Consider the following 18,901-nt stretch of genomic DNA (forward strand, 5'->3'; position numbering starts at 1 on the left):
TCTCCCTCCAGGCAACAGTTCTAACTGAAGGTGGTAAGGAGTCAGAAGGCAGCAGCCCTAACCCACTCCATCCCAAGACTGCCTCCAACAGTCAGCAGTTCCCACACCTGTCACTCACTGGACCAGGCAGCAGGGCTGCGCTGGGGCACATTTTGGGCATCTGGGGCTCCCATCTTTTGAGAACCAATGCCAAAGGAGGCAGCAGCTAAGGCCAGGCCTATTTCTCTGTGCCCTTGGACTCACAATACCTCTCACTCTCTTGACCCTTCAACAGGCGCTCAAGTTTTATCAAGCAACAGCCACTTAAATGATCTAAAGATCCGTGCCAAAGCTGCTCTGCCTGTCCTCTCCATGATATCTCATCCCAGGTTAGTTGGAACCAGCCTAAATCTGAGACAAGAACTAGAGGAAGATGTAGTCCCTAGGCCAGGATCTGGGCAGGAGAGAGGCCCTACATAGCTGCTTCTCTTGGTACCCACCCTCTCCCTCCCCTCTGCCTGTTTGATTTACAGGGACTCAAAGATACAGCTGCAGACACCTTCCATTTCCTGTGAAGCCTCCTGGGAAACTCTTTCATCTCGCCACTCTTGTCCCTATCACATCATTGTCACCTTATCTGAAACCAACCATTCCCATGTCCTCTCTCTAGCCTGTCTCTTCTAGACATGATGAGCTCCAGGCTCCTCAAATCCAGCTGGGTGAACTTCTCTGGCAACCAAGACAGGGGAGGGATCAAAGCTCAGTGCCCTAAGTCTTCTCCAGGAGATGGAGATAGGAAATGAGGAGAAGGTATGGCTCATTTGTCACATACCTGCTTTGACTACATGCAGGAATAGGTTTGTCCCCATGGGCTATATAGTTAGGTTTTTCCTGTGGCCTGCTGCTCTAGCCTAGAGGCCCCTTGCTTTGCCTAGGCCTGGCATGGTACCCCAGAAGAGAGTCCTTTTCTAACTGCTGAGCTCTTTTAGGGGAATGTGGTGAAGCACCAGGCTCTGTGTGCTGCCCTTCACGCGATTATAACTCTGGCTGGGGAGAAAGAGCAGCAGCAGGTTCATAAACCTAAGGTTCTGAGCGGACAATCAACAGCTTAGGCACACAGGCCAGGGTTTCTCCCAGAACTGGGAAGGCCAGAGTGTTTCCTAGACACCAAATGTTTCTTCCAACCGACTCTCTGCCGTCTTTGCTTATTTCCTTTAATCTCTTAAAGATCTATCTTTAAGACCAACCGGACTTATCTCAGTGCTTACTCAGTCCTTCATTTTGTCCTAAAATGCCAATTTCACTCCCGGGCCTGAGCTATCTGAACCTCCTGTCAGTAACCACAGGTCCCATCTCCAAGGCCCATGCCCCTCAGCCAAGTGTCTCCACCAAAACCCTTGCTTGTTCACTGGCTCCACAGCCGATTACATTCAAGGCAACTGACTTGCTCCAGCACACCAGCTTCCAGTGCGCCTGGTGGGAAGCTTTGCTGAGGACGATGAAGGGGCTCTGGTCTGGGAGGAGGGATAGGGGATGATCGGATACAGGAACTTATCTGCAATTCTTCAATTCTTTCATATCTAACAAGGACAGCAATCTCTGTTCTGTCAGCACGCACAGTGCAGCTTAAATGGGCCTCACCGCTCGCCTGCTCATCCTGCCTCTGCTCCCTCTCTCTGAAGTTGGCTGGGCAGCTTCTTCAGCCGGTGTTATCACTCCCTCTAACCGGTCTTGGCAGGCAATCTAATTCCTCCTGAAAAGGTCACCGCCATTTTAACTGCCTTTCAATCACATTAAGCACGCGCTGCCCAGCTTGCGGCCCGGCCCGCCCGGCGGGCGATCAATGCGCTGTACTGACACCAGCCCGCCTGGCGGAGCCACACCCAACCCCCCAAGAGTTGGGGCCTTTCGGTCCTGGCCAGGGAGGGTAGACTGACAGATGGCCAGCTTCTGCAGATGGGGTTTTGGGGGCAGAGGCAGTCAGGCTCAGCCAGGGCCTCCCTTTGATAGCCCCCCCCACTGAGGAGCCTCAGCCTCCTCCGCTCCACTGTGCCCCACTCTCTGCCTTGTGGCCCCCGCTGATCTCGCTGTAAAACAGCCTTTCAAGTCTGCCCGTCTTTTGACTGCACTAAGCTGTTTAAGAGGCGGCAGCGGCTTCTATCAGGAAAGCTGGAGCAATTCTCTGCAGATAAAGGCACCTCCGGCCCCTGTTCCCTCTTCAAGTCTCACTCTCATTCTCGCTCTCCAAATCGCTCAAAGAAAAGCCCCCTTTGAACTCCCCTCAGGAATTCTTGAAAGGAACAACCTCACAGTGTAAACACTCAGGGAAAACTGACACCTGTCCAGAGCCTAAGAGCCCCTCACACCCGCTCTGCAAGTGCATCCTGGTGCAGGGGAAATACTCTGTCAAATCAGCAGGCCCTATGCAGCTTTATCCGCCTTAAGCCTTGTCTGGTGCCCAGAAGCCATCAGGTCCAGTTATGTGCCAAGAAACCTAAGAAGTTGCCACAGCAATGGAAGATGTGACTATCTGCAGCTGCCAACAGAGTGAACCCAGAGCAGCATCCTGGAACTGACCCTGCACGTGCTGTCACCAGACACCTGTGTGTACAGTTCACAGGATCTTGGGCTTTGCTGCTCATCCTCCCAGGGCCTCAGGCATCTAAACCTCCAGAACGGGACCAGAGTGAAATGGCAAATGAATAGGCTCCAGCTCAGTGCTCAGGCTCGGGGAACAGTTTGGTCTGATGAACCTTCCTGATTTACACTTTGGCTTGCCCCCAAAGGCTTGGGTAATATGAGAGAAGCCCAGAGGCATAATGGCCCACCTGGATCTGTAGCCCCTTCATGCTGCCAGTCTGCACTGGATGGCACTGCGGAGACCACTCCTCAGCACCAGCCCAAGGAGCACAGCCCCAGTGAGGCAGAGACCCTCTTGTCAGCCGCCGTGAGATTCCCCAGGGAGCAGACACAGCAACACTCCCAAGGGTGTTGCCCAGAAAACTGGAGGCAGATGGGAAGCAGATTGGCTCACTTAATGACCACAAGCTGCAGTGCCAGCTGTGCTTGTGCACAGAAAGAGAGAAGATGGAGACCAGGAAGCAGACAGCTCCCCCTTTCTCCCGCCCAAGGCAGGGGAGTTAGACAAGAGTATGTTGACTGTGGGCACCTACCAGCCTGCTGTTGGACCTGGTGGGGGACTTCCACTGGACGGAGCCATATCCCTCCAAGGAGCTGAGAGGGCAATGGAGCTGGGCAGGGCCCTGCAGACCCCTCTGCAGCCAACTGGGGAGAGCCCAAGGGAAGCAGGGAGCAGCTGGGCCCAGGCCCCTCTTGCTTCAGGGCAGAGGGCGCCCAGGGAGAAGGGATGGGATCAGAGCTAAAATTAGATTCACCAATGAAGCTCATGGGAGGTCAAATTTTGCCATAACTCACTCTCTTCTCTGTAACTGATTTCCCTGACATGAGGCTGAGGAGGAGGAGGAGGAAAATCCAATGTGTTTGCCTGGAAGCCCTCAGGGCCCTCAGTGCTGGAGGTGTACAGCAGGTTGCTGGATTCTCATTTATCAGCCTTAAGAGGGATGGAGTGATAAATGCATAACCGTCCCTTTAATATTTTATGCAGGTGCTAACGCGGCTTGGCTGTCACCTTCAATGCATCACCCGAGGCTGAGAGCCCCCCTCGTCACTCCTAGCTTGCAGCCTCACAATTCCATTTCCCCACCCAAATACATCCATTTTAATATGCACATCACAGGCAGCGGCACGGTCACAAAGGAACCCCGCCAGCAGCAGTTCCCACATGGTGGAACGGATGACCAGCCACCAGCCCTGGACTCTTGGCTCCCAACAGATGGATACCCAGGAGAGGCCTGGCCACCAGAGTGCCACTGCCTATGTGTCAGCTGCTTGTACCTCGGAAACCACCTTCCAGGAGAGTGGTGGCCCGTATCCGCTTCTGCCCGCACCACTCATACTCCTCAAAGCGGTTGCTGTTCTCATGCTCGATGTCCACGGCATCATCCTCAGCCATGCAGGAACCTTCCCTCTGTGAAGAGCAGAGCAGGATCATGCGGGTCCCAGGCCACCCCTACCAGTTCCCCAGGGCCTGCAAGGATTGCACAGCTCTAGCTCCCAGTTGTGGTATGCCAGACATGCCCCCAGCTCTAGGGCTCCTGTGAAGTAAACGGATCTAGAGCCTGGGCCTCCTCCCAAGAATTTTCTACTAGAGCCCCAGGGGAGGAGTGGGAGAGTGAAAGTAAAGGAAGAGGGCAAAGAACAGAGAAGCAGCAGCTGCCGAGACCACACAGAGACCCCAACAGCCCATAGATTTGGGGGCAGACAGCAGCTAGTGTCCGGGGAAGGGAGGGAGAGGAGGGGAGGTAGGTGGTGATGGCCCCTCTACCTTAGAAAGGCAATGCTCCACATGCCTACTCATCTCCTGCTCCGATCCTGCCAGGGGGCGGTTGCACAGGGGACATACCTGCCCTTCATCTTGCTTCCTCCGTTTCATTTTCCCAATCCGAGCTGCATGAAGAAACCGAAAACAAAGCACAGAACAGGCAGACAGTCACTGTAGCTCCCAGGGTCCCAGGGGGCGTTAACATATCCTGACCTCCTGCCAGCCATTAGCCCTTTTGTTCAGTGCCTGATCTGGCCCTCATTATGCAGCACCTTCTGCTCCTTTGGAGAGTGAGCCTTGCCGAGAGCACCTGGGGAGGAGACTGGTGCTAGGCCCGCCAAGTGTCCACTCTTTGCCCACAGCTGGCTCAAGCTCAGCCCAGACCTCTCTATTGGCAGTGCTCAATGAATCAATAAGCAAAGATACTCCATGTTGCTGGGTATCTCCCCAGAAGGCCAAGACCATGGGCTCTTTTGGTGTCAAGAATTACAACTTTTGAGAACATCTCTTGGCTAGAACACAAGGTCCCTCCAGGGGCCTAATGTGGCCTGCTGTTCACCCATCAGCTAAAACCCCTTTTGTTCCTGCGCTAAGAGCCCCGAGGTACAGCCCTTAGTGTACTACCTAGAATTCCCTCAGGAAGAATTTCTCTCATGTCCTCTGGTCCCATTATACAGAAGAGGAGATCAAGGCCCAGTCACAATAGTATAGAGGGTCTGAGAGCCCAGGATACCTTGAGAGGGCAGACCTTACTGTGCCCACCCAAACCTGTTCCATCATTTCTAATCAGTGCAGAGGGGCTGGCAGGCCCCTGAGGCAGAGGGCTGCCTGCCATGCTGTCCCACAGGGGGCTCAATTCCAAAGTGCACACTGCAAGCCCACAGCACTACTAATTAATGCTGAGAGATGCAATCATTTCTAATTAGCTCACTAATCCCTCTCTGCAGCCGTCCTGTCACTGAAGCAGGAAGGGGTCAAAACAAGGGACTCTGTTCCCTCTGGCCCCTCCCTGGATGCAAGAGCAGGAGCAGAGCTAGCCATGCTGTAGTGGGGGTCGGCGGTGGGGGGGGCCCACCAGTGGGGAACCATTCCCCACCACAGGGCCAGGAAGAACTTTCTCATGAACACTGACCCTGGTGGGAAGCTCATGAATGCAGTTTCGGGAGGGGGACACAGGTGAGAAGTGACACAGGTGAGAGCTGATACAATTTAGAGCTTCAACTGTGTGTCAGACTCAGAGTCAGCACCTTATGCATGGTAGCTCATTGAACCCTATATGCTGAAGCTACGCTGCATTATCCCTTTTAACGGAGGAAGAAACTCAAGGCTGAGAGAGATAAGGCACTTTCCAAGCAGCTAAAAAGTGGCAAAGGCAGGCTAGGAAACCACACCTGACTCCAGAGCTTGGAATGCTCTCCTGTCCTAGGAGTGCCTCACAACTTATCAGCATCAACAAAAGCCGATCCCGTGAGTGTGTAAAGGTCGCAAAAATATAGACTTGAGCCCCAACTCCTGCCTGTTGAGGGTCTGAGGCAGGGGGCTACTCCAACTCCAAAACAGAGTAGCTCTAGAAAGATCTGAACCAATAGGAAAGGCATCACCCCAACAGGACTGAGCATGGAGTTGGAGAAGCCCTGGTCTGTAGCCTGGCCCATCTCTTCAATTTCCTGCCCTCTCACTATGGGAGAGATGACTATGCTCTGGTGCTCCACTTGATTTTTGTGGACAAAGATCTCAATCCCTTCACCGTGACTGCCCTAACCCTTGGAATCTCAAGCTTGAGCCACCTTGACACTCTAGAGCCAGGGCTGGGATGGAGAGGGGATGCTAGATAGCACAAAGGCAATGAGGAAGGGACCCTGAGAGTTCTAGAAGCCTGTATGGAGCAGTGTGCCAACAGAAAATTTCCTCATCCACCCTGCCGAGAGCATGAGGGAGTGCCTCCCTGGTGAGAAGGGGCCTATGAGGGACACTGTGGATGACTGAATAAAGAAATGAATCTCAAAGAATTGCCAAGGAGGGCGGCGATGCTGGACGCTCTCCTTGCTCAGGTCACTCAGGACAGAAGACCCCTGGGAGTCCCAGGAAAGCACCCTGAGGGACTGGGCATCGCCTGGAAAGTCTCAGACAAGCAAGGCAGGTTTGGTTTTTGTCTCAACACTCATCTTCTAAATCCTGAACTAAATTTACTAAAGCATGGTAGGGAAAGTTTTGCTCCCTAGCTAAAGGCTACCTCCGAGTAGGAAAAAGCCAAGTCTTTGCAAGGAGGTAGCATAATATGGTCGGAAGTAAACAAACTTCAGTTTAAATCATGGCTCAGTTACACCCCAGCTGTGTGATTTTAGACGAATCACCTTCTCCTCTCCCTGCCTCAGTTTCCTTATCCACAAAATGTTAACACTTTCAGCTCAGAGGTGTTATGATACTGATGCTTAACATGGTGCCAGCCCAGAACGAATGATCTTCCTTTCCCAGACTGGGGCTCGGACAGGCAGCAGAAACCAAGTGGCAGGAGCTGGGGATCCTGAAATGTCCACGGCCTCAGTCACTCACCAGCTGGCCCAGAGACCCTAAGCCCCTTACAGCCCACCCCTAAACATACCACACCCTAGTCAGCACAAAAAGCTGGATCATTCAATTGTGTTCAGCAAATAGGAATGCTCCAGAGGTTTGAATCCGGAAGGGGGGCCACCAGGTAGTGCATCCATGGCGTGCTTTCAGAGAAGGCCTCTAAGAGCTGTCGAGCCCACGCTGATCACCTTTGTGAAATGTGGGCCGACTGATAACTCAAAGAGCGCTGGGATGAGTTAGTTCCTGTTGCCGTGGGAACTCCAGATCTCACTGCATTGTCAAGTCTCAGCAGAGAGGCTGTATTCACACTACTGGGCGCTGATTAAAAACTGGAAGAAAAACATTCTCAGCGCCCTGCCGGCTTGTACAGTGAGGTCCCAGCAGTCTGCAAATTCAAAGCTGAGTTCCCGAGTGGAATTGTGTAGCTTGTTCCTCATTCTCTGGTACTTATTGCCCCCCCAGGGTTCTTCAGGGCCTTTAGAGAGGCTTGCGCCAAGAGTGGGAACCATAACCTCCATTGGACAGACAGAGAAACTGAGGGCAGCCGCCTTAGTTAGCACGTTGTCAGGCACTGTGATTGCAACGAAGCCAACAGGCCTCAACGTCGAAGAGACCCAGGCAAGCCAGGAGCTGCAGGCAGCGAGGAGGGAGGAGGCCGGGGGTGGGGCGGAGGGAGGGGCCGGGCGACACTCACCATTCAGTCGGGTCTGCCGGTTGGCTCGCACTCGCAGGAAGGTCTGGGAGAAAATCCCGGGCAGATGCAAAAAAAGAGGAGAGAGTGTCAGGCGCGGCCTGGAGTCCGGGCCCCCACCCCAGCGCCGGACCCCGGTCCAGGCCTGCCCCGCCCCGGACAGCCCGTAAACAAACCTACTTCCTCCCTCCCGCCGGCCCCCCTGCTCCGCCGGCCGCTCCGGGCCCTCGGCATAGCCGCCGGGGGATGCTCTAACGGGACCCCGTGGCCGCGGCGCGGTGCCGCCCCAGCCCCGGCCTCCGGCGCTCCGGGCCCCGCGGCCGCCCGGCCGGCGAAGGGGGCGATGCGGGCGGATTCCCCCCGGCTGCCCGGCGGCGGCGGCACCTCAGCTCCCAGCGGCGGCGGCGGCCATGTTGGCCCTGATCACGTGACCCGCCGCCGTCGCGCGCTCGGGGTGAAAGTTCACGGTGTGGGGGGCGGCCGGACCGGGACCAGGAAACAGCTGCTCGCGCTCCTGTAGCGCCCCGCTGGGGCCGCCCTGGGGTCCCGCCTGCTGCCCGCGGAGCATACCCGCCCGTGTTTTAGCGGCTCCCGGGTCCTCCCACCCCCTCCACCCGCCCGCCCAGCGCGGGGCTCCTTCCGACCCGGAGACCGCTGTCCTAGGGCAGCGGCGCCGAGGCTGGCGCTTTGCTGGAGAGAAGGCATCGGAATTCCTGATCGCCTGTGGGTGATCCGACCGCATGTCCCAACTGTCCCGCCCCCCGCCCCTAGCCCTTCAGCACTCCCTTTGTGAGAGGACTCCTAACGTTTCAGCTGTCTGCTGGACATCCCTTGGAGCTCCCACAGGCACTACACACCCACGCGGCCAAGGTGGAGCTCGACATCCCTCAAACAGGCGCCTTCCTCCTGGGTTCTCCATTCATAAGGGATACCACTGTCCACTCGGGTTTGCCCACACCGGAAACTTGAGAGTCGTCCTTGACGCCACCCTCCTTCATTCCTCACACTCAGTCCTCTAGATCCCAGGGAGTCTACCTTTAAAGGTCTCTTAAATCTTTTCATTTCTACCTCTGGGCATCTCTTACTCATCCTTCCAGGCTTAACGGAAAAAGACCTTTTCCTCCCATTAGAGTCTTTCCACCCCTACCCTCATTATAGCTCATACACATTTTTATCGGTGGACTGACCGCTTGGGGTCACCTATGAGTCATATGGGTGAACCCAGAACCCAGCACAGCACTTGGCATAGGCAAGTCATTCCTGAGTGTTTCTTCAATGGCTGTACCTATCTTGAATGTCACTGCTCTAGTTCATAATTTTATGAGCTCCATAAATTTGCAGCTGTCTCTCTTCTGGAACCCATCCTCCACATTACACACAGTGTGATCTTTGCATCGTGCAAAATTGACCTTGTGTCATCGTGCCTCCCCCCTCCTCCCGCCCCCAGTGTCATGTCGTCCCCTCTCCACCCCCTGTCTTCAAAGGTTCTCCATCTAGGAGATCTGTGACATAGCATGCAGGCCTTCTCTACCTGCTGTGTTCTCCAGATTCTTCTGCCACTCCTGCTCGTTCCTTTTGCCATCATGACACAGCTTTGCAGAGCTACCATAGCTCTTTGAGGGCTCCATGCTCTAAACTCTGGGCTAGATTACCCTTCATGCCCCCATATGCCCTGCTTGGTTAACTGTTGTTCATCCTTTCAGGACTATGGGAAGGCTTCACTTTCACCCCAAGGTTGAGTTGGTTCCCTTCTCTGAGTTTTCATGGTTCCTTGGCTTCCCTTTACATAACTGTCCCTTCTACTTGGAGGGGGTCATCTTTATCCACTTACCCAGCACAAGGTGTACCAGGGAGCAGATATCAGTGGGAAAGGGAGGAGAATATGAGGGAAGCCCTTGAGCCAGTGCAGGGCTGGGAAACAATCTAGGATTCAGGGCCAGACAGACTCCAGTTCAAATCCTGATTCTGTTACTCATAATTTATATGTTTTTAGAAAAGTCACTCCCCCTCTCTAGGCCTGTTCCTGTAGCAATAAATTGGGGGCAGTCAATCCTAGTCTGCACAGTTGCTGTGAGGGTAAAGTGAGGTAATGGTTAAGAGGGTTAGGTAACCCAGCAGGGGCTAAGTAAATGGGAATCCAAACCAGAAACCAATACCGCTTGCTTTCAAGGCCTAGTTCAATGACTTTTGAAAAAAATCCTATGTAACTGAGTAACTACTACATGCCAGGTATTGCCTAAAGATCAGGGGATGAGATACCCAGCTAATCCCTGGGGTACTTTGCAGCTTTACCTCCTACCGGTTTGCCTTGTGTTTTACATTTTAACAAAACCAAATTGCTAGCAGGTCCCCACATACATCATTCTGTGTTATACCTTTATACCCTTTGCACATAGTATTACCTTGATCTAGAATACCATCTTCCTTGTCCCCCAAAGTAAACTCCTACTCATCCTCTGAAACCCTGTTCAGTCATTACCTCCTCTGTGAAGCTTGCTCTGATTTCCCCCTCTTTCCACATGCTATCCTAGAAACTTATTTATACCCTGTCATAGCACTTAAAACGCTGGGCTCTAATTACCTATTGCAGATCTCACCCCTTGAATGCAAGGACACTGGGCTGAACATGAGTGAGTACTAGATGAATGTTCAAGTAAAGGAAGGGAGTAAAGAAGGATAAGACAGGGTCCTTGCCTTGGAGGAACTCCAGGTCTAGTGGAAGAGTCAGGCTTATTGTGAGAGATTAAATATGGCCACAATCCTTTGCAACTCCTCCTATCAAGAGCTGCATTTCCTTCTCCCTTGATTATGGGTTTGTGCAAGCTTTGCAACTTGCTTTGCCAGGTGATGTGTGAGTTTCAGAGTCTAGGCCTCAAGAGCCCTTGCAGCTTTGGCCTTTGCCCTCTTGGTGTGACACTGCCCTGAGACTGCCAAGTAAGGAAGCTGATCTAACACCCTGGAGGATGAGAGGCCACATGGAAGAGAAGCAAGACAGCCCCATCTCCCAGACATGTGGTGAGGCCATTTTGGACTTTCTAGCCCAGCTAGAACTCCAGTTGAATGAGTTGCATGAGTAAAGAAAGGCCCAGTCAACTGACAGAATCATGAGAAATAATAAACTGTGTTAAGCCACTAAGTTTTGAGATGGTTTGCTATGTACCAGTAGATAATAGAAACATACCTAAACAGGTGATCACAAAAGAGGATGATAAGGGCAATAACAGGGACACACAGGGGTCATGAGAAAAGATAGCTAATCCAGAAAGGCTTCCTGGAGGAGATGGTGTTTAGGCAGAATGTTGAAGGATAAATAGAAATTTGATGTTGTGGAGTAAAATAGTCCCATTAGAAGAAACAGCATGTGTAAAAATGTGGAGGCAAGAAAGGAATGGCATAGCTGGGGAGTGGTTAGCATTAATTTGGTGTGCGTGGCCCACAGGATTCACAGAGGGCAGTATTGGGAATAGAAGCTGGAAATCCAGGTGGAACCTACATCACAGAAGGCTTTGGTGCCATGCCCAGCACGCCTGGCCTAAGCCTGGCAGTTACTCTTCCTAGTTTAGTAGATGGTGAGGCTGAAGGCTGTGGCTGAAGTAAGAGGAAGGGCCTCTGAAGGCAGGGCTCTGTCTATCCCTTTGGAGTGGAACTCTCTGGGACAGAGCCTTGTCTCCCTATCAGACCAGAATTCCCTAGTGTTGGGTCATTTCTCCACCTAAACCGGGGTTGTCCGAGTGAGGGCAGTGTCCCCTAGGGGCTGGACTGGGCTGCCTCTCTCAAACCAGGGTTCATCAGGGCAGGGATCCCTCCTCAGGGCTGGCACTTTGGGTCCCATACAAAGGCATCCAGCGGAGAGCTGCCAGTGGAGGCTGGTGTCCAGCCCACCCTTGGTACTCCACTCTCCAAGCTCTGCACCCCAATGCTGGGCTCTGTCAGCTGGGAGGAAAGGGTGCCCAAAGAGAACACCTCGATTCCAACAAAGCCTTCGTGTGTGCCAGCATGGCCCCTGGTTCTCTATGCTAGATTATAGGTCCCTGCTGTCTTGTCTTTCGGCATCAGCTCAGCGCTGCTGAGTCAGGGCCGTTTTTCCCTTTTCACATGGGGGCTCCCTGAGAAGCCCTGTTGCTATTTAGATGAATGTTTCTTGGAGCAGGGCCCTGTTTTCTTCCATCTGACTGGGGCTCCCAAAGGCAAGGCTCTGTCTCTCCTCAGACAGAAGCTTCTGGGGGAAGTTCTTTCTCCTTCCCACCCAAAGAAGGTCCATATAGAGCTGGGATGTTACCTGTGGGCCCTGCTCCTGCTGTGATCCCTTAGGATTGTGTGATTACTCCCCTCCTACTCACCCAAGGCCCTCATGGGCAAATCTGCCCCTCTCTCTCTGTCTCTGGGTCTGATACCACCGTTTTGCAGGACTGAATAGGTATTTGTTCGAGGGATCCTAGCTTTGAAGTCGGAAGTCTTCAGGTGATTCTGGGCTAGGTCTCTGGGCCATTCATGAAAACCCACCCCATAGGATACCTCCCGATGGATGCGATGCTTCAGAGGTGCTCAGAGGCCACCAGAGCCCAGGGGACCTTGGCATCACTCCCTAAAGTCTGTCTATTTAAGGCCCACTCCCTGACACCTGTGCCTTCTGGGTTCAGTATGGGGCATTAGACACAGAGGGAACCAAGCACAGTTCAGGCTTCTCCCGTCACAGCCTGAGGAGGGAGGAGTTCGCACTGGCCCATCCTCTAGGTTCTCATCTAAGCGAGCTTCCTGCTCACACCTCTCCCACCCTCCTCACCTGGTATCTGTCTGAATGGTGCAGGTCGTCCGTGGCAGAGGAGTGTGGTGACGCTGTCGGAGACTCTCCTTCCCTCTTGATGGAAGCAGACAACAGGAGGGACTGGAAGAAGAAAAAGGACATGTGGCCTCAGGCTGAATGAGACCTATAGTCGGTCCCCTAGGGTTCCCAGTCCTATGGGGATTTTGAGAGACAGGCAGAGAGGAGGAGGGCAGAAGGACAGAGGGACCTCTCTTGAGTTTCTGACTGGCTCTGGTGGGTGTGGTCAGGCCCTGGGAGTGTGGTTGTGGGAGAGGATGACTTGATTCCAGGGATGGGTAGAGACCCCCTAAGAGGGTCCAGACCTTCTAGACCCCAGCTAATCTCTGCCCCAGTGGGCCAGGACTCACAGTCCACTCTCAGTGGGCTGAGTTGATACATGCTTTGTTTTCCCTTAGCGAGCAGAGACTCTGGGACCCCCCTGAAGGGGTGGGGGTAAAGCCACATACCTGCTGCCCTGCCTGCCCCTAATACAGGCTGATGGCAGCCCTGCTATGGAGACAGTAAATTAAATAGCATGTATGAGTTTCCTATGTACAGCTAGGGATGTACACTGGGTCCACTTATCCCTGCGCTGTGGCGATGACCCCAGCAAAAACCCCAGCAAAACTAATCCCCCCATGTCAATCCTGCACGGCCTCTTCTACATACGCCCGCAGTTTAGATTAATAAACTGTCTGCTTTAAATTGTGTACGAGCACCACAATTCTAAATACCACATGGCACGTTCAGCCTGCTCTTGCCGGCTCTTGCCAAGGCCTGTTCAGCTGCAAACTGGGGGCCTGGAGGCCTGAAAGCAATCCATACTTCCTCCCCCCCCTTCTCCAGCCTGCACAGCTCTGAGCCGGAAGCATACAATTCCCTAGGAGGCCTCCCCAGCCTAGAAAACCATGCCAAATCGCCAGTGACAGCCCAAAGAAAGCAATTTGGAAAAGATGGAGCAGCCATTTATCCTTCATCTCCGACTGAGCCTTAGGATGTGATCCGCATGCGGTGGCCATGCCGCACATCCTCAGGCAAGGGCCCTGGGAGGGAGGGGCGGCTGCTGGTCTGGCAGGGAGCCCTGACTTGGCCTCACCCCAAGAGCCAGAGGAGAGAAGAGGCTGGGAAGGGCCTGGGGTGGGCATCCCTGCCACTTAGAGCCCCTTCCTCACCCACTCAGGCCCAGTGAGAGGCCTCGTGGGTGACTCAGCTCCAGCTCAAAAAAGAGGTGGGCTTTTAGGCAACGTCTTTCTCTTTCTCTGGTCCCAAGGAGGATGCTGAGGAAGGGAAACAATGTGGGCCCTCGCTCCCCACCATGAGAAAGCTCACGCTTGTGTGCTTTCTCTCTCTCATTCTCTCTAGGTTAGAAGCCCTGAGAGGCCTCGGCATTACACCTGGGGCAAGCGGAATAAAAAAAGGTCACTGGCGCTTTTTAAACATGGACCAAAAAGCAGTAAAATGTGTTTTGAAAAAAAAATCCCGGCATTAAATCATGACTTTTTGCCTGGCTCTTCGCCTCATTAAAAGTGGCCTTTTGGAAGGTAAAATTATCATTGTAAGCGATAAGATCTTTAAGAAAATAATTCACGGCTTCTTCACCCTTTAATATGATAGCCGCCACCGGCTAATTTTTTTCTTAATGGCAACGAGGCCATCAATCTTGTCTAAGGCCCCCTAGCCCTCTCTGCCTCCTCCCTCCCTCCTACTCCCTGTCCTCTCAGTCTCTTGCTTGAACCTTCTACCTTATGCCTCTTCTGCCCATGACCTGCTTCCCTAAAGCCTCGGTCAAGGCAGAGCATAGACCCTGGAATGGTCAGCTTTGGGGGTGTGAGTGCATGTCTGGAAGTGGGTGAGCAGTGGCCCTGGCCTCTGAGTCTGATTATCAATATGCCTGTGTTGGTGGTTGTGGGAATCTGCATGTGTTTAAGGCTTCCTGTGTGAGTATCCTGATCTAGGTCTGTGTGTGCACCTGTGTATGTGGGGATGTAGGTATGGACATGGATTGTGTCTGTGTTTGTCCTTAGACCTCACTGGGGTCCAATCTCCAGGCCTGCCAGTCATGCTCAGGTGTCATTGGTTGTGGTGGCCCACCTGGCAGCTTGTCCATGACCTACCTTCCTTAACCACAACCATTGAATGCTGCAGGCTGGCTCTCTCCTCTATGATGCACAGCTGCCTGGCACCCTGACCTTTTCTCTTTAGGGCTGGGAGGGCTTTGCTTCCTTGGCTAGGGCCTGCACCAACCCAAGGCTGGGCTGGGTTCTCTGAGCCTCCTCTGTCCAGCTTGCTGTGTTGAGCAATTTCCTGAATGAAGGTGCAAAGTCCACTCCCAACCTTTTTAAAGGCCTTCAGGGGAGTAGGGCCAACCCCTGGAGGTAATATGGTCACCCTGGCTCCTTTTCCCAAAACTGCCCTCTCAGCGGTCACCACTGTCTTTAAGACTTCTACATACAATGGCCTCCTTCTCCAGCCCTTCTCTATTTGCCTGCTCACCACCCCTTACGTTTTGGAACTGTTTTCCCTTGGGAGTCTGGGATACCATGCTCTCCTGTGCTCCTCCTGTCTCGTGACTGTTCCCCCTCTGTCCCTTCCTGGCTCTGGTACCTTATCTTGACCCTAGTGCAGGAGTCCCCAGATTGTCTTCTTGGCTTTTGCTCTGGTCTCTCCATACACTCTCCCTGATGGATTTCATTCTCTTCAGCAGCTTCAATACTCACTCCTCGCACCTATAAAAAGGGCTAGGGATTCCTGCCTTTACAAGTCACTGGGAGAACTCTTAAGAAAGCATGCCTCCTTACTGAGGGGGGGGAAGGGAACACTCAGTGAGTGAGGGTTTAGTCCTTCTCCCCAGGTCCCCACTCCCTCAAAATCATCACCTTTGGGGAAGCAGTACCATCTGCCTCTGTGGCCGCCTATGGGAGTTCCTGGTGCAAATTACGTTATCGTGCTGAGGCCTCTCTGGTGCCTCTTTTGAGCCACCTACTTGCCCTTCACTCTTCCTTTCTCCATCTCATGCTTTCAAGACTCTCTCCCATTGTGTCTGTTCAGAAAGGGCAGGCTGTCTCCTCAAATGAGCCCAACATCTTCCCTGGCTCCCCATTACCCCCAAGACAAAGTATACACACACACACACACACACACCTATGGTCTGGCTTCTAAGGCCCTGCACTATATGTCTTGACCTGCACTTCTATAATTTCCTTTACCTGCTACAGGTCACCTTCCTTCTTCAAGTCTCCCCAGCCTTAGTGTCTGAGTCTCCCACCCCCCAGGTCATTCTTGCCTTTGAGCCCTGTCCTGACTGGACGAGAAGGAAGTCAGATGAGCATACTCTGGCTCACACCCAGGCCACACACACACACACAAACACTCACACACACACACACACACACACTCTCAAGCACACAGGGCAGCCTAGATCTCAGGCTGACTATCAAACTTTGGAGATAGTTGGGGATCTAGGAAGAGTTCCTTTTTCTCAAGAGGAACCAGTTCCGGGTGGGCCTAGGTTCAGATGAGTAGGAGGAAAACAGACAATTGTCCACCTACCTTGGGGGTGCCTGGAGCCATGGCATCCTTCAGAAGGGAATTCTTGCTGCCAAGAAAGAAGAGAACAGGGTGACCACTCCACTGACTGCCCAGGGCATGCAAGAGTAGACTATCGAGAAGACCCCAAAGAGAGAAGGCACAGCCAGCCTAGCCCAGCCCAGCCCAGCTCAGCCAAGCTCCACCTGGTCCAGTCAACCCCAGCTGGCCCTGCCTAGCTCAGCCTCCCTCAGGGGCCAACGGCCAGAGCTGGCTCCTGGGAGGGGGTACAGACACCAGGCATCGTAGGCTCCCTGATGGATCTGAGGGAAGGAGCTTTACCTGACTCCTGGTATCAGGCCTGAGGATTCTGCCTGTACTGGATGCCCCCTTCCTCCACCCCCATCCCTAGCCTGCTCTTAGCTCCTATGGGATTGGGGTGATGGAGCTGACATGGCTCTTGTCAATTCTCCCTCCAACACGCTGCAAACTGCGTTAGGCCAGGAATGATCTCCCCCTGATTCAATTTGTCAGCCCCAGGCCCTCCGGCATCGGGCGCGGCAGGCGGGCGGGAGCTGGGCCCTGAAATATGGTGGGTGGCTCGGAGCAGGCGGGGGCAGGGGCGGGAGGTGATGGATGGGCTGTGGGGGAGGCGAGGACTGTGTTTAATAACAAAATTGGTATGCAAGGCCACATCCCGCGCTAAGCATGAGTGATCCAGAGCCACAAAGTATTACAAATCCCCGCTAAACAGATGCTGACAATGGAACAAGACGTATCAAATCAGATCCACTTCAGAAACATTAATATCCCTGTTCCTGTCCCTCCCTCCCTGCTGCCCCCACTATGCTCACCACATCTGTGCTCATACATTCACGCAGGTGCACACGCACGCACACACACAAATACATGCACACAGAGATGCTGGCTGATACATGCAAAAGGCAGACACAGCCCATTCACCTAGGGGCCCTGCACAGACACACAAACAAGCTATACAGGTAGAGCACACCCACAGAGATTAATAAAGCACAAAAGACACACAGACACACATCCAAGGCAGGGCACACAGTGACTCACCGGGCACATACACAGGGAACACCCACAGGGTCAGACATAGACACACCCAATATGTGAGCAAAGGCATAGGCAGATTTGGATAAAGTAGCAGTTCTCACCTGGGGCCATTTTGCCCCCAGGGGACATTTGGCAATGTCTAGAGACATTTTCGATCGTCCTAACTGGGGGCAGAGTGCTTGCTACTGGCATCTAGTGGGTAGAGGAGATTACCCATCCTACAGTGTACTGGCTAGCCCCTCACATCAAAGAATTATCCAGCCCCAAATGTCAATAGTGCCGAGGTTGAGAAACCCTGGTATAAAGGCAAATATACACATATCCTATCCACTGTGTCTCTAGAATTCTATCCACAGTCACACAGATGCACAAGCACAGAGTCTTATTCCCAGAGACATGTCCATAAAGGCACATTCACAATAGTCACCCAGACCTGAATGAAGTCATGCACCAACATCCACATAAACACGTGCATAGATCCAGATGCACATGTGCACCAACACACACCCAGACACTCACATACCCACAAATGCAGAAACATGTGGACACATACCCACACAAATAGACACGTATATCACAGTGCAGGGGCCACCAGACTCGGCAGCAGGGTGAGGCCAAGGTCTGAGTGTAAAAGCAGAGCTGTCTGCCTGTCTCATCACACAGGAGGGGCATCACAGACTGGGAAGGACAGCCAGTCCAGGTTCCATTCAGTTACATTTTGTTCATAAATGGTCCCTGGGTTCCTGCTCCGTGCCAGGCGCTGATCTAGCATTGGGGATACAGAGAGGAAACTGAGCTGCTCTTGAGGAGCAACTCGTTTGTGAGTTCATTACTTTCATCATTCCCTCACTCAGTCAGCAAATACTGACATTACCACTGGGCCGGGCACCGTGCTGGACTGATAGGTACAGAAATGAGGCATCTGCTGTACAATGCTGTTCTCCCTGGGCCCCTGGACTGAGGTCTGATTATTATCTGAGTGGGATCAGGTTGGAACAGAAGAGGAAGGAATGAACAATTCTTGTGCACCCACCACATGTGTCAGGCATGGGCTGGTACCTTATGTGTGCCATCTCTTTAATCTTCACGAAAACTTTACAAAGTTGACTAACAGAGGTTAAGTGACACCTCTATGCTCACACAGTCCGTGCTGAGTTTGGGATTTGAGTTCATGTCTGACCAAGTCTGAAGGACTGCTTTTCTATCGCCCATGGCTAGGATGGAGGGCAGAGCTCTGAGTTCTGTTTCTCTCTCTGCTTTGGGGAGGGTTCTGCTGGCTCTGGGCTTTAGTTTACTCTGCTGGTGAGTAGAAATGGGGACATTTCGGGTCAGAACGTCCAGCCTCTCTTTTTGCCAGTCCTCTGAATCTTTTCCCGGCCACCCTCTTCCCTTTCCCTGGAGTTGGGCTGGTACTACCCTAGACTCCTTCCCTCTCTCTGAGCCAGCACCCGGGCCCTACCTTTTCTCCAACAACCTGATCAACTCCACGTGTGCTTGGTCTCCTAGAGACAGGAGTCTGGCGAAGGGGCCACCTTAGAGAGGAGAGGCTAGAACCCAGGAGCCGCAAGCAGCAGGGCTCCCGCCCAGCTCATCTGCTCTGTCTTCCGTCCCTCCCTGTTTCCACAGCCCACCCCCAACGATTTCCTCCCTTCTCAGTCACTCGCTGCCTAGTGATCCATGGGTTTTAAATTATAACTGGGACCCAGGAAACGCGTTCCTAAGTACAATATTCATGGGCTGGGCTGACACTTTTAATTAAGGTGATTTACACTGAATTATCCTTGGAAATAAAGAAATGGTGTGCTGCCCGGGAATAAACCATCATCACCAGCCGCCTTTGTAAGTTACACTT

At 53.1% G+C, this 18,901-nt stretch overlaps 1 protein-coding gene across 9 annotated transcripts in view; it reads right to left on the reverse strand.

The window, feature by feature from the left end:
* RNF220 (ring finger protein 220) overlaps positions 1–18,901 on the reverse strand; it is a 218,206-nt gene that overhangs the window by 11,270 nt on the left and 188,035 nt on the right. For 5 of the 9 annotated variants that reach the window (XM_044770634.2, XM_044770633.2, XM_070510050.1 and 2 more), the window contains exons 4-8: positions 15,997–16,042; positions 12,427–12,528; positions 7,647–7,689; positions 4,463–4,506; positions 3,895–4,027 (exon numbers count right to left, since the gene is read on the reverse strand). In XM_044770634.2, coding sequence (XP_044626569.1) covers positions 3,895–4,027; positions 4,463–4,506; positions 7,647–7,689; positions 12,427–12,528; positions 15,997–16,042 — 368 coding nt within the window. Of the gene's footprint in view, positions 1–3,894; positions 4,028–4,384; positions 4,507–7,646; positions 7,690–7,823; positions 8,010–12,426; positions 12,529–15,996; positions 16,043–18,901 lie in introns of those variants that run through there. The other 4 variants (XM_044770632.2, XM_044770631.2, XM_070510049.1 and 1 more) reach the window with 2 other exon arrangements.

The sequence above is a fragment of the Equus asinus genome, chromosome 5 (genome assembly GCF_041296235.1).
Source record: "Equus asinus isolate D_3611 breed Donkey chromosome 5, EquAss-T2T_v2, whole genome shotgun sequence".
Lineage (NCBI taxonomy): Eukaryota > Metazoa > Chordata > Mammalia > Perissodactyla > Equidae > Equus > Equus asinus.